This window comes from Amblyomma maculatum, chromosome 2, assembly GCF_055883805.1.
Source record: "Amblyomma maculatum isolate TAMU_Amacu chromosome 2, ASM5588380v1, whole genome shotgun sequence".
Classification (NCBI taxonomy): Eukaryota; Metazoa; Arthropoda; class Arachnida; order Ixodida; family Ixodidae; genus Amblyomma; species Amblyomma maculatum.
The window spans coordinates 210946073-210962011 of NC_139345.1; the positions used below are offsets into that span (position 1 = coordinate 210946073).

General features: G+C 46.2%; 1 protein-coding gene across 4 annotated transcripts in view; it reads left to right on the forward strand.

Annotated features, from left to right (window-relative positions):
• The window catches only part of LOC146201211 (telomere-associated protein RIF1-like), a 310221-nt gene that overhangs the window by 208421 nt on the left and 85861 nt on the right, over positions 1-15939 (forward strand). For 3 of the 4 annotated variants that reach the window (XM_084595678.1, XM_084595681.1, XM_084595680.1), the window contains one exon: positions 9966-10217. In XM_084595678.1, the coding sequence (XP_084451804.1) occupies positions 9966-10217 (252 nt within the window). The remainder of the gene's footprint in view (positions 1-9965; positions 10218-15939) is intronic. The other variant, XM_084595679.1, reaches the window with a different exon arrangement.

A 15939-nucleotide genomic window follows, 5' to 3' on the forward strand; every position in this document is an offset into this window, starting at 1 on the left:
TTGTACGTGAGCACAATGACGGCGTAAAAATGTGCAACTTGGTGCGCAAGTACGGCCTGACGCAACCGACAGTATCGACAATCATCCGCAACGCTCTCAAGCTTGAGAACGAAAGGGATGCCAGTGTTGCCCATGCAATGGACGACAAACAGGCAAGGGTTAGACAGGGGGCCTATAAAGACCTAGAACAGGCGCTCTCCAAATGGTTCTTGAATACTCGGGAAGCGACCCTGCCGATTATTGGCCTGGTTTTAGCGAAGAAGGCAAAGAACTTCGCATACCTCCTGTGCAACGCTGATTTCCAGCCTGGTGGTGGTTGGATTCAATGGTTCAAAAAGAGACATGGAGTTAGCAGGTGGGGGCAAGGCAGGAGCACTCGATGTTGACACTATACAGAAGTGGTTTGAGAAAACACTGCCTTGCATTCGAGAAACATACGTGGACCGGGACTTGTACAATGGGTATGAGACTGGGCTGTCTTTTGAAATGCTACCATTGAAGACGCATGCTATCAGAGGCGATCCCTGTAAGGGCAGCAAGCAAAGCAAATTGAGCGTGATCGTTTTCTTGTGTGCCAACATGGACGGCAGCCTTTGTCATAGGGAAATTCAAGAATCCTCGTCGTTTTCATGGTGCCGCTAGAATCCCGGTTCGCTGCCGTCATGACAGGAAAGCATGGATGACGCGCAAACTTTTCCATGAGTGGCTGGTCAAGTTTAATCAGGGGATGCAGCTCGAAGGCAGGAATGGGGCATTGGCACTCGACAGTTGCACTGCACACCAAACAGCTGAGAAGCTCTCGCATGTGGAAATTCTTTCCTCCCACTTAACACCACCGCAGGCTTGCTGCCTATGAATGCAGGCGTGATTGCTTGCTTCAAGGCACTGTATCGCTGACCTGTTTTGAGCAGGCTCACGCTGAACCTCAACATTTCTATTAGAGAACGCCGACCGGTGCCAAACTTGAAGATCTCGCTCCTGATGGCAGTGCAGTTCATTTTCGGAGCATGAGAAAAAGTAAGCTCCTTCACCATATAGAGCTGCTCCAGGAACGCAGACTTCGCTGGGGTTGCCGGCGCACGGTAAGTCGCGAAGCTCTTGACGACACAGCGATGACCGAACTTTGGTCCACAGTGAGTGGTAGTGACGGCAACGCCTTGGGACTTGAGGAATTTTTACATGCCAGCAATACTGGGTACATTTCATTATCTGTCCCATACTGTCCGGGACTACTTTCTGACAGCTGTCCAGCATTTGATTTTGCTCGGGCAGTCCAGAAGCCCCTCCCACCGGCAAAGCTCCTGGGCCGCCGCGGCCATATTGAGTTAGACCCCGAGTGCATTCCGAGTACTTTTCATGTTCCTGATGAAGATATCATGCGCTAAATAATGAAACGAGCTCCAGCTTTGCATCTTCGCTTTCTTGATTTTTTTTATTTATTAGAACCTCAAGGGCCCCTAGATGGGACATTACGTAAGGGCTGGCCACTTGAACGGCGGTTAACAAGGGTTTTTGTAAAGTGTATACAAAGATGATGAGGCTTTTTCGATGGCAGTCTTGAAAATCGCAGAGTCAGAGATTAGGACAAGGCTGCTGGGAAGGTTATTCAAGTCGTGAGCTGTGTACACGAAAAAAAAAAGACTTCTGGAATGTAGTAGTGCAGGCACAATGCAGTATGACGCTGTTAGAATGGCCTTTGCGGGATGTTTGATGTACTGGTTGGATGAGCTGGCCGTCACGAGGTGAACTATGAAAAAACTTGTGATGAAGGCAAAGGCGTGATATCTGGCTACTGGAAATGAGAGAAGGAAGTTGAAGTTGAAGCTTTAATGTGGATATGCTAGAATATTTTGAGTTGTTTGAAAGGATAACGCGAGTACCACAGTTCTGTACAGATTCAAGAGCTGTGATAAGGTTATTTTGGTGAAGATCAAAGATAGCTGTAGCGTATTCAAATTTAGGTCTCACAAGTGTTTTGTAAGCTAATAATTTTAAGGAAGAAGCCATGCACAGATTACAACGAAAATCTTGTTATTCTACTACATGAATTTTTTATGTGGTTGACATGGTATGTCTGATAATTTGCTAGTGAGGTTAATACAGTAAAAGCTCATTAATTCGAACTTCACGGAACCGGGGAAAAAGTTCGAATTATCCGATGTTCGAATTATCAAATAGCCTCGAAAAAACTGACAAGAACCATTTGTATTATAGTAAATGTACCTTATTTAGTCGCGTAACGAACTCGCTCGCATAATGAACCCACCCAGCCCCGATTTGTGCCTACAAATCTGAAAAAAAAAAAAAAAAAGCGTCAGTCGTTAGCGGATCCTTCCGCTTGGTCCACAGCAGATTTCTTGGCATTGCACCAAGATGCTGCGCAGCGATAACCGCGTGTTTATCTTTTGACTTTAGCTCCAGCAGAGGGGAGGGGTGGAAGTGAACTTAGCAAAGTGCCAGCGCTTGTCCGGTTGTGCAAGCCTTTGCTTTACCATGCTATGAGCGACTGGGGCGGGCGCCGTCTACTGCCACTCCAATCATCGGAACGAACGGTGCTAAAAGCCGACGTCATGATCGCGTTATGATGCTTCCGTTGACAACTGATGAGTGGAAGAATGAATGGCTATCGCAAAAAAACAACAAAAATGTTTAACCCATAGTGCCCGTCCAAGATCATAGCCTTTCATGGGCGTTGGCTGGGACCACGCCGACAGCACTTATCCCTATTTCCAAATAAACAGGGTTGGAATTAACAAGTATTTAGTTCCGAGTTACGGAGGTTGCGCAGAAGAGAGAGCAGGCAGTCGCCACCACGGTCATCCACTGACCTTGCCGCGGCCGCCATCCTATCCCTCCAACGCCGCCGGCCGCCGCACCGGTCATAGCGCCATTTAAATTTTACCCACTTTTCCATGGTTTTACCTGGTTCCATCTTCTGTACCCGTTTTGGACGTGCACAGCCTCTAATTATGCCTTCCGATCGCGGAGGTGTTTCTTTACTTTTTATTTTTTGACGCATGATGTACGCTAAGCCGCCCAGATGCGGCGGCGCGTAGTTCGAATTATCCGTATTTGAACCGACTCGCATTCGAATTAACGGGCTTTTTATACATAGATCTTTATGGAGCTTGGCCGAACCAAATAGTGTAGTTCGAATTATCCGAAAATTCGAACTATCGAGGTTCGAATTAATGAGCTTTCACTGTACCAAGGTATTTAAAAGAGTTAGCGGAAGTAACAGCAGAATCATGAATTTCATAAGCATATGGAGTATAATTACAGTGGCGGTCGAAAGAAAGTAGTACTGTCTTTGTATTATTTAGGGACATTAGCCACGTTGAGCACCATTGGTGTATGCTATTAAGTTCATTTTGAAGGACAGAAGTGTCATCGGTGTTAGTTATAGGGCGGTAGAGTACACAGTCATCCGCGAAAAGGCGTATAGTAGATATTACTGTGGAAGGCAAGTCAATAATGTATATTGTCTTAATTTCTCTACACACGAAAGCATCCGGAGCCCCAAACACGGATTGCTTATTCGTGTTGCCGAGTTAACCCTTAGCAATCTTTTCAGCGCGCAGGTCCGAAAGCGTCTAGAGTGTACCAATGTGTACTGAAGCAGCTAACGGTTATAGTAAATGTCTTTTCAAGTGCTTTCATTAGCTTTCGAATGCAGTGAGCTTGGAGGAACCTTGCTAGCAGCGACGGCAAACCAGTCCTGCTCAGAGTTCTGCAAAACACCAATAACTGGCGCCTCTGTAATCTATTTTCAGTGTTGCACACACGCCAAAAGATAAACGTACGTACGGTGTCACTGCAAAAGAACTGAGTTGTGGTAACATGATGGTTGGCATCGTCTACAGAAAGCAAACGATGGAATGAGCTTGCAAGATCATATGACCATCAATGCTGCTTCCTGTCAGAGTGGAAGCCGAGACCTGTCAGCAAGTAGTTCGAGACTAGAAAATCGAATGTACCCACTGTTGCGACATATGAAGAGCTGACAGTCAAGACTATCGTCGCAGCTGTCACTGGCTCGGACGACGGTGACAGTAGCAACGACGACGATGAACCGGAACCTGTGCAGGTTGTGTCTCACCAGGAGACATTGAAAATGATCGACACCCTGTGGGACTTTGTTTTTGCTAAGAATATTCCACTGCACTATGTTCAGCAGTTGGATGCCCTGCAGAAAGATGTCGGGCAGATTGCTGTGTAACACAGGATGCTTAAGGATTACGGGTTTCTGCCGACTACGAAATAAAAAGTGTAAGCGACCTCGTCCTCAATAAATGTGTGGTTGATAATGTTTTCTTTGTTTTTTCGGCCTAACCTAGTTTTAACAATTACAGTCGAACCTCGATATAACGAACCTCAATGCAACGAAATTTGTAACGTAAGGAATTTTTTTTTTCTCCCAATCTCTGCCCCACTGAAAACCATTTATTTTTGGTCCCGTTTTAACAAACTAATTTTATGCCACACTCTCAATGTAATAAAGTCCTCGCACATCACATACATGTACCAGCAGCCAGCTTGGCAAACGGGTTAGAACTAAAACGTCATCCCTGACACACCGCATTTTAAATCTGCCCTTTTACGCGCCAATTTTGCCAGCAGTCGGGAATCTGTGAGCAAAACAAAATGACAGATGCGTACCACTCTGCCATCCGTCGCATTCATACTAAACCCGCGGTGCAGAAGTTTTAGGATGTGTCATGCCATGGCGTTACTGGCCATGCAAACATAGACTAATCTAGTTCCCTATTATACGATAGCGTCCCTGTTGAAGTCCCTATATCAGCTGATCTAGAGACTTGTCTCTGCAAACGTTGGATGAAGATGATATCTGGCAGCAGCTTTGGGCACTGCACTCTCTTTTTGCGCACACTGAGAAAAATTGTGTCCGCACCAGTTTACTATCACTCATAATGTGCTCCTGATATACAAAAGAATATGTGGCGTCCTCACTAGCGCTACAATTGCTAGAGTTTCTTGCTTATTTCACAGGGTTCATGTGGGTCCTTGAAAACCTTCATAACCCTTGAATTTGGATGAAGTGTTTTCAAGGGCTTGAGAGTCCTGGAATTTTTGGGGGGCCCTTGAAAATCCTTGATTTTTGATGTGGTGGGGTAGATCACGGAATAACAGTAGTATCCTTTGAATTTTCTGTTTTCACAAGTCATCTTGTTGCAGATGACTTTACCGGAAGACCACCATGAGGCAACGTGTGCTTTGCATGGGTGTGTCAATGTGGGTGTTAGTGTGGGTGCGATTCGAAGCTGACGAAGTCCCATGTCTTTGCTCGGTGCCACGCATGACTACTGTAGCCCGGTAACGTACTCCAAGAGTAAGATTTGGGTGTGAAGTGAAAGGAGATAGTGCGAATATAGTTCAGGCATTGCACTCGGTGCGCCATAAGCGTGGAGAGCCTACACAGTAGCGACGCAAGTGGTTCAGCGGCACACAGCAAGCACGTGTGCGTCGCTCTGCAAGAGCAGCGCAGGTTTCACCTAAAGCGATTCCATAAAATTTTCTTCCCACTGTAAAAAAAAAGCGAAATTATACAGGCTTCAGCATTGCCAACAGCTGTGCTGCCACACAGGAAAGTTTCCTCCATGCGTGCAGCAGAGGTCGAGTACTGCTTGGCCGTAGATGGGGGCTGGACACCTTGCTGCATTTTTACAATTCTTCGGCACGTAAGGGAGACTTTGTTCTTGTTACTGGACAGACCCTATTCCCCCACATATTTGTTGCCCACCGATGGATCGAGAATATTGTAGTCACGTTGCAGTTACAGTTGTGGTATGCCAGGCTGTGTCTTTGGTCAGACATCAATTAGTATGTGGAGGCAGCAGTGAAGAAAGAAGTGAATCTCCCAAAATGTGCGGCATTTCAAAGCATGTTAACATGCTGTTGAAAGCCACTTGTGCCAACAAAGCTCAACTTTGCATTTAATTTAGCCATGGCCTTGCAGCATTTTCTTCTGTTATACCAAACAGACAAGTCATTGATATTCTTTTTGGCGGAAGACCTTATCTGTGCAGTTAGCTCTTGCTGAAATTTGTCAAGGTTTCAGTTCTGTGTTCATCTACAGGGATAATAAGCATTCTGAAGATGGCTGCAGAGCATACAAGAAACCGCACTTCACTCAAGAAGGTTGATATTGGCCACAGAACAGAAAAGGTTTTGAAAAGCTGCAAGTTGAGCTCGAAGGAGGTGTTCACATTTAAGATTGAATGCAAGCAATTCCTCTTGGCAGTAACGAAAAAAATTCTAGATAAAAGCCTACTGCAGTCTTCTCTAGTTCCAGGCCTTACCTCGCTAGACCAAAGGCAGATGTGCTCAAAGCGTGCAAAGAGCATAGAGGGCTTTAAAAGAGTCTTGGATGCATTGATTGCTACAAAAAGGCTAACAGAAATGCAAAGGGACACTGCACTTTCAGAATGTACAGATATTCTACAGGATCACAGGCACAAGCTAATACTTTTTGACAGAACTTCATATGCTGTGAACAATTTTTATTACAATTGAACATAACAGGGGTGGAAGTGCTGCTCCATTCTGCTCCAAACTGCTTTCCCTGCTCCATCCTACTCCAAAATGCAATATTGCTCCAAATCTGCTCCAAACTGGCTGCTTAGATGTTCTGCCATCAAGGTTAGAAAAACACTGGAACAATGTCACAGCACCGGGGGCAAAGATGTCACGCATCTTGCACTGAGCACAAATGAAATTTTTGTAAGGGAGGGAAGCACAAAGCATAATAAATATTTGTTCGCAAGTAAATTTAATATGAGCCACATGCGATTGAAGGGAATAATTGCAATAAAATGCACTGTGTGTGTAACTTAACACCTCCTCTCAGCCTTTTGAATCACCGGTGGAGAGAGAAGCAAGAGCAGCAAGTGAAGCAGATAGCGCAAACTACTGTGAGCCGTTAGGAAACTTGTCAGACTGCAAAAACTGCATGAATTATGGTTCTGCTGTGAGAACAAGCAGGCACTTCATCATCGAACCTCTTTGTCGGTGACAAGCTTGTCAGGCCTATGGCAGACAAAATCATATTTGAAGCGTTATGGGTTGGTATGCCTAACGTGTCAATCACTAGTAAGCCTCGCAAGAGTGTTAGAAAGCCATACTGGGCCTATCGCCAAGATGTTAAAAATGAGCCCCAGCATTGTTCAAGCAAAGAATGATAGAATTATTGGCAGGAGGCAGTGAAGTAAAAATGCTGAAGGATGAAAAGGTTGCCCTTCAGTGCGATCTATATTTCTTGAAGGCAGTACTGACCAGTGTCCAGGAATTTATCAGCAGAGGCGCAGTATCAAAAAGGATATGCACAAGATAGAGAGCGGAAATGTTGTGCCCAATTATCTGAGCTTCATATTAGTGGTGCTGCTCGAGCGCATCAATGTGGTAGACTCAACATTTTAATCCAAGAAGTCAAAATAGGGAACTGCTTTAGGTCACACTAGGTGTTCTGTTATGACGAGCGTCCCTTTTGCTGTGGTTCTGTTCCAAGTTGTTGGCTGTTGGCTTGTCAGAGATGAGTGCAAAGTTGGAAATGCATTGAACTTGCATAAAAAGGAATCAGATTGGAGGTTTTGTATTTCGGAAAGAGGAAACTGCAATTATCAGAGACGTTTAACCTAAGAAATCTGCTCCAAAACATCATTCAACTACTCCAAAACTCTCTTTTCATTGCTCCAAAGCTGCTCCAAATTGGTTTTATTACTGCTCACAATGCTGCTCCAAAATGCCCAAGCCTGCTTTCACCCCTGCATAACTTCATGCCTTGGAGAGTTCATAAACTATTGCTTATTTTCAGTCATGGGCAGGCAAGTGGAGCGAGGGTTCAGTGTGAATAGGCAAGTTGTGGAAAATCTGAAAGGTGTTTCCTATATATCCCAACTGATTGTGTATGATGCTGTGGAAAGAGCAAGTGGTATAACTAATGTGAGCATCTCAAAAGAGTTGAGAATGTCCGTGGCTTCTGCAAGACAGCATTACCGTTGCTTTTGTGGAAGCTAAAAAGAAACGAAGATAAAAATGCAAAGCAGTAGAATAAAAAGCGATGTCTCGGAGAAGCTGTCGAAGATTTGAGGGAAAAAAAGATTGGAAGCAGCTCCTGCAGAGTTGAATGCGTCTGTGAACACCTATTCCGGGAAGGCAGAAGCTACCAATGAAATAATATGGACTATTGGATTATTAAGTCAAACAGTTTGAGGCAGACTGCTAAAAAAAAGGCAAAAGAGATTGTGAACGTTAGTGCTGAACTTGAAAAAAAAAAAAACGCCGAGCTTTCATGAAATGTCGAACTAATGTAGAGGAAATTAGCCTCCTTGGTCTTATGAGAAGTTTCTTGTGCGATTTCTTGTGCGATAAATGTTAGATACTTGAGATGTAAGAAAGGTTTGTTCTAAAAATTATTTGTTTTTAAGTCCTTGAAAAAAATAGTCTTGGGTCCTTGGAAGTCCTTGAAAATCTTTGAATTTTGTGGCTGAAAATCGGCATGAACCCCGTTTCATGAATTCTTAATTTACTAGTTCCCAGAAGTGTTTCACGAACCTGTTACTTCATTTGGACAGCTAAAACATAGCAACCTCGACGTAACGAAATTCGTGATTTAACCGGAACTTTTCGCTGCAAGTGAACTTCGCTATATCGAGGTTCGACTGTGCTGGTTATAACAATGATATTTCCATGGCACTTCAGTATTGTTACAAATGGGTTTGACTGTACTGTGCTTTTCTTGGTGTTTGTTAAGATGGATCTGGTTCGTTTCGAAAAAAGTGATGACTGATTTCGCCATGGTTCAGTTTCGATTTCAAATCGCACGTATGCGGGATACAACCCAACAGAGATACGAAGCCCTGATCTAGCCAAGGAGCGCATCATCTACACATATGCATCACGAACTAACGTCGGAGCGGCTGCTTACTCAATTCAGAGCTGTAGCGATGTAGTGACGCATACCCTCGGTCCTTACATAGATCCTCCTCCTACAGCAACTCTCGAGACCCTACCAATAGTTACCAGTATTCAAGACCTCGCACAAGCACCCCCTATCCCTTCAGGATATACCATATACACTGATTCAATACAAGCTATACGCGCCATTCATACGGGTCGCATTCCTGAAGAACTACACGATGATCTACACAAAGCTCTTACCAAACTACGTCCCCAAACTGTAACACTGAGGTGGATTCCTGGTCACGCTGGAATCCCAGGCAATGAGGTAGTGCATCGCCTCGCCCGCGAACTTCAACACCGGGCGCCTGGGATTCCCTGGCCTTATCCACCAACGTGGGACACTACTCTTCACTACAAAAAAGAAATCAACATTCACTACGACAACATTAGAGAAACACTCCGTACACTTCCTCTTCCTGATAAATCTCTCACTACCACGCAAATCCGCATTCTTAGACGCATACAACTAAATACACTGCTTACTCCTGCCCGATCTTTTCTATACAGAATCATACGTTCCCCTGCATGCCCAAATTGCCCAGAACACTACGCAAACTTGGAGCATTGCATCTTTTCATGCCCTGTCGCCCTCCAATCTCCTCACTTTCCACACCCTCCTCCCCCAACGTGGCGGGCTTGGTTAGCCTCTGACCAGCTGCAAGATCAGTTGGCCTTGGTGACCCTGGCCCAGGACATTCTTAACGCTTAATGCAATGCGTTAAATAAAGTTGTTTCCTCCTCCTCTTCCTGTCTGCCTGGCCTGGATCCAAGGGTCACTGGGTTTCGAAATCATTCAAGAATTTTGAATTCAATAAAGTGTTTTCTGAGAAATTGTATTGTTCAGAAACATATCAACTGGGCAAAAACACTGTTGGACATTATTCATTGCTCATGACTAGTTTTAAGCGTACAAACCAGGAACATATTGCGAGTTTGCTCCCCTGTAGTTGTTTCAGTGCCCTGTCTGGCTCTGCTTTCTGCCCTAGCAGCTACGGCAACGTGCTTCTTCTCCGCCTGGCTCTGGCGGAAGCCGGCCACCGCGATGGGCAGGATCTCCAGCCTCCCTGTCGCGCAGCCGCATCATGCTGGACGCGGCCATGCGCAGTGTGGGTTCCTCTCCACCCAGCCGCCGGTCGACGAGTGCACCACTGGCACATCTTACAGCGGACGGCCCACCAACTGGCATACTCAAGCAGCGGGTGCCCCCACCACAGCCCGGCTCCCCGCAGCAGGCCAAGGTGAGGGCATGTCTGCATTATTTAGGACGGGCAGAACGCGAGAAAGAAGATGGCTACACAGCATGAAAAGGCACTGAACAAGGATAGAGGGGGAGCCTCAGTTCGCAAGCCGTGACATTTCAACAAGGGGACATCATTGTCGGACTAAGATGTCCCCTTGTTGAACAAAGATGTCCCCTTGTTGAAATGTTAGCTCAGCTTGCGAACTAAGGCTCCCTCTCAACCCTTGTTCAGCGCTGTTTCATACTGTTTTGGTGAGGACATCACATACCTGGCTAAAAATTTGCTCTATTGAACTTTACTAGAAAATTCGTCCCTAGTCCCCTGCCTGTCAGCCTAAATTGGATGCAATCTTCGGCCTTAGCACAAGAAAGCAGACCAATAACTGCGCTCTTCAGCATTCAATTGTAAAACCCACCTCTGTTGTGAGTTTCTGTATGCGAAGCAACGGTTCACAGTTATCTGCTTGACTGTTGCATTGTAGCATTCTACAGAGGCCTACCAACTCATCTGTAGATGATTGTATGCCTCTCTTGTATTCCCCGGTGTTGCAGCTCTCCTTTTTAGACCTTGCTGACAAAAGACTTGTCGTCACTTGAGATACAGTAGAACCTCATTATAGATAAGCCAGATATAGTAATGAAAACTTAGGTCCCCTTTTGCCTTCTATAGATGACTGTATATTTTTTTTTTATAGTAAGGGCATTTGCTATAAGAATTGGGGTTAAAAGTGTGTTTGACCGTGGAGATATATGCTTTGCACAAAACGACATGGTCATGAGGCAGAATGTCTTGTTGTCACGTCTCTTTCTTCATCTACCTTTTGCGCAAGTCTTTTACCTTTTGCTAATCATGAGGCAGAAAAGAGTAAAACTTTGCTTATTCTTATTGTTTTTTATATATGACTTCACCATCGAGATAACTAGAAGCCAACTTTATGTGGGCCTTGGAGCCGTGAGGCAAAGCATGTGGTGCATAAAGCTGGCTACAAATGTGCATACCTGCCCCTTTTTACGATTTTTTTCGTAGCGCCTGATTTTCAGTGCTCTTTTTACAAGTGTCACAGTGCCCACTCTCATTTTGATTTTTCTGCTAAAAGAAGGTAGTAGGGTTAGACCAAGTAGACATGCAAAAACGTGATCCCAGCTGGTTTTGTGCCGCGCTCTCTATTATTTGGCGTGACAGTGTACTCCGTGGAGCATCTTAATTTTTTGCCATGCCACTTGGTGGCGCCTCTACTTCAATTAGATTATCCTCCATTTGAGGAAGTACAGCTACATCGTCATCGCCATTGTCGACTTTTCGGCTAGCAGTGGCTTTCAAGCTGTTAGGCTTGTTGTGTTGGCGACATAATCGCTGCGAATGCGATCCGCCTTTTTCACAGAATGTGGCGCCCTCTGGGAGTGGCTGAAAATTCGTCTACTGCTGGTTGAAAACATTCTTGGTAGACGCAGCTGCCAGCAAAACGTTTGTTCTTGAAAGTTTCTACCATCTGTCACATACGCTTGTCACAAATATTAACTGCACATGAACTCTGAGTTGAGCTCCGGCTGTGCCGATCACGGAGGCCAAGAACTGCTTATGCATAGCTGATGTTGATGGTTCATTTTCAACTATGAGAGAGGTGCACATGTGCAGTGCGACGTTGGGAAAAATGCAGATTGTGAGATGTCCAGCAAAAAGTACTTTCAAGTGTACATACCCAGTTATACAACGGATTTTTATATTGTTAACGTGGGGACAAGCAAGAAGACGACACAACGTGGCAACCGGGTGAACGATGATTTAATGGCTGACCTAGCGCGAAGGCTCCTGTTGCACCACTGTCAGTCTTCTTCGCATCACTTCCTGGGGCCACCGAGCGATCTTGCCAAAGTCGGTGGTGACGTGACGGTAAGGGTGTTCAAGAAAAGGTAGAAGAGAATGATGTGCTTGCCACCACGATGACGATGACCACGATGATGCTCGGGTGATCCGCCTCCCCTGAAGCTCTTCAACCACCCGCCACCAAAGTCCATGGGACCGGTGGCTCGAGGTCGCGTCAAGTGGCTGGGAGGGGGTTGTGTGTACATGTCCTTCAGGTCTTTCTGGTCTCGGCTCTGGTTGGTTCGTCTGTGCACCTTGTCTTCAGATCCGGGATGGGGGCGGGGCGGTGGTAGTTGCAGCTGGTCTGGTCTGGGCAGGAAGGGCTGGGGCGAAGCTGCGCGGTGATATCCCTGGGCTCTTGGCCGATGGTCCCAGCATACGCATGGCGTCAACGCTTCAAGGATGTGGATGTGGATGACGTACACCGCACCTCCAACCAAAATTTACGTCAAGGGACAACGACAAAGTGCTGTGCTCGTGTGTGGAATGCGAGGACGACGAAATGTGTGTGGTTCGTGGTGGGCGCCACTAACCTGAAGTTGTTCGTCCAAGCTGTTGTCAGGTGTTCTCCATTCATCTGGGTTGCGGCTGCAGCAAGGGTAGTATGGATGTCCGGAACCAAGTACCGGGGACACATGGTGAGCATCTGGGGAGCTAATGGAGCATATAGGTTGAATCCTGAGATTGACGAATTCTTGCCGGACAGCAGCTTGTATAAGAGATATTGTAGGGGTACTGTCCGGTACCGATAGTTTGGAAACTGTAGGAGACACTGCTTCTGTTCCCGGCGCACAAGTCGTGTCAGGCTATCAGATTTTGGCAGAGGGCAAAGTGGGGTTGAGTCCATGCAGGACGTCGCAGTCATGTTTGGTAGCCACGTAAACTGAAAGGAAATACGGCGGCTTTTCGCTTGTTTAAACCGGCGGCATTCTTTTAGAATTGCCTCAGCCATTCCGCAGTCCTTGTACACAAGCAAGTTGGAAGCGTCATCTACTATTCCCTTTAATATGTAACCAACTTTATCACTCTTTGACATAGCAGTGTCAACTTTCATGTACGGGGCCAAAATGTCCTGATGTATGACACATACAACTCTGTGTACGATTGTGCTCGGCACGCAAGCTCCTCCTTCGTGGCCATTTACTTCAGATTACCTTACCAAACAAGTCAGAAAGCTTCTGCTTGCAGATGTTCCAACTGGTTAGTTCATCCTCGTGGGTCTCGAACCAGACCCTTGCAGTGCCCATCAAGTAGAAAAGGATGATAGCCATCCTTGTGGGTCTCGAACCAGACCCTCGCAGTGCGCATCAAGTAGAAAATGATGATAGCCAACTTCATGGTTGGGTCCCATCTGTTGTGTGCGCTCACGGGCTCGTACATAGTGAGCCAGTACTCCACATCAGCACCGTCCACTCCACTGAAGGTTTTGGGATCACACGGGTCGGCAAAGATGATAGCTGGGGTGGAGGACGCCGATGGTGCAGTCCCGTCACTGGGCATGACTAATGAGCCGGGAAGTTCAAGACCGCTGAGCAGTTCTGTGCTTTCTTAGGCTATCCCGCACCTCCACCAACAATGTAAGGTACATGCACGCACACAAAGAGTGGATGTATTTACAGATATTTACAGAGGGGTAGCTGACAACAGCGCAGGCGAAGAACTTCAGGCCAGCGATGCCCAGCACGAACCACACACGCTTCGTCGCCCTCGCGTTCCACACGTTCCACGCACGAGCACAGCACTTTGTCCTCGTCGTTGTCGCTTGACGATATAAAAATCGCTTAAAGGCAAAAGGCTTGCTTTGTGCACCTACTGCTGCTGTGATGTGAATACAGTTGAAACCTTTATATAACGAAGTCGTCAAAATTGGCAGTTTACTTTCTTATAATGAAATTTCGTTATCGAAATTTTGTGCCTAGCATGCGGAAACAATACCTAAGCACTTGCCAGTTGTAAGGACTTCGTTTTTATTTCCTCTGAAAGTAATCCGTGACCTTCTTTTGCATCTGCTTAGCTATCAGAGATGACCTCATAGGCCTATGAGGATTTCATCGCTTCTTGCTGTCCTGTTAAACTCGCGTAGCGCCGCAGCACATCTATGGCGTCAAGCACTTCACGGTTACTTGCGACTTCGCCGTCTGCGGTATCGGTGTCTTTGCCTGGGTCCTCCTGCGAAGGACCTGAAGGACCCAGACAGTGACAAAGCGAAAGAGGGTCATAGAGGAGAATCGCCGAATAGAACAGAAAGCAGCGTACAAACAGCTGCTGCAGCAACGCACGGCGGAAACCGAAGCGAAGGAGAGTCGGAATCGGCAAACTGAGCGGCAAGCAGCACACAAATGCCTGCGGAAGCAGCGGCCGCGCGAGAACCGTGCGAGAAAGGGATGACAGACGGGCGTGCATGCTGACGCATCTGCCTTCGCAGGCACGGGGAAGAGTTTCTTCGGATCGCAGCAAGGGAGTGAGCATTGAGAAGGGGGAGTACGGAGCTGCCGCTCTCCTCCATTTGTGATGAAGGAAAAAGAGATAGGGAAAGAAAAAAAAGCGGGTAGCGGGGGCGCCGATACTCTAGTGGCTTATCGCTTATCTCTTGCTTGTAGGGAGCTAATGCCACGCGCCCCAGGAGGCCCGTCCGCGTCTCGCGCGCTGGCAACGCTTTCCCTTTGGCCATCATCTTCGTTATGAAATTTTTGTCCTTCCTAGTAAAATTTATTTGTCTGAAGATTTTGTTGTAATAAAAATACAGAAACATTTATTCATTATATTGAGGTAAAATATAAATGGTTTCCAATGGGCATTATGTGATGTATTCCTTGTAATTTCGTTATATTGAGGATTTCGTTATACTGAAGTTCGTTATACCGAGTTTTAACTGTATTGCGCATACAGTCGTCGGGACATTCTTCCGGTACAGAGAAGCATAAGGCCTCAGCGAGTATTGTTGACACCAACAAGAAGGTTTGTGAGTATTTTAACTCTGCTGTGGACCAAGCCACTATTTAAGTGGAGTGTCTCTTTACGGCTTCTCTAATCGAGCATAATGTTCCATTTACGTAATGCAGCAGAACATGCTAGCAACCTCTTCAGGAAACTGTTTGCCAGCTTTAAGGAGGCAACAACATATGCTTGCGCTTGGACAAAAACTTTATGATTGCCAAGGAAATGGCGTACCATCAGATCAGCAATGTTGTCGGTAGTCCGGACTGCTTTCGATCACTACTGACGGGAGGAACGATGTTGACAATGATGCCAAGCTGTATCCTATTGTCATGTTTGTCGACTATATTGTTCATACTGCTTTGCTACCAGTGCCTAATCTGGAAAACGACTTGACTGTACGAAGCATTGGTATGCTTGTGGTTGAAACGCTGCAGAACCACGACATACCTTTGCGGAACTGCATCAGCATGGCATGCGATAGCGCACTCGTCATGATTGAATAAAAATGGGATTGCTGCCGTTCTCAAGAAAACCATGGGAAGATTGCCGTTCTTGGATGTCGTTGCCATTTGATCAATTTCGCAGCTCACAAAGGCTCAGCGTGACTTAACGTGTGTGTATATACTAAGTCGTTGAGAATGCCGTCCATCGGCGTCACTGTGCCAGACAAAGTAAAGACACGGAGGATGAAGTGCGGAGCTTTGTTATGCTTTGAGTTGCTGAATCGCTTTGTATAAGCAGCACAAAGTGAAGTAGCATGTTAGCCCATACAGCGTATCGCCGTCGCTGCGCCAAGAACGCCAAGCAGGCTTTTTCTCCCCCATTTTCACCGTTAAGAAAAACACTGCTTACTATATTATCGCTATCACCGCGCGGTTGTGACTATTGTACTTTTCATTGTTTCATGGTATCGCTT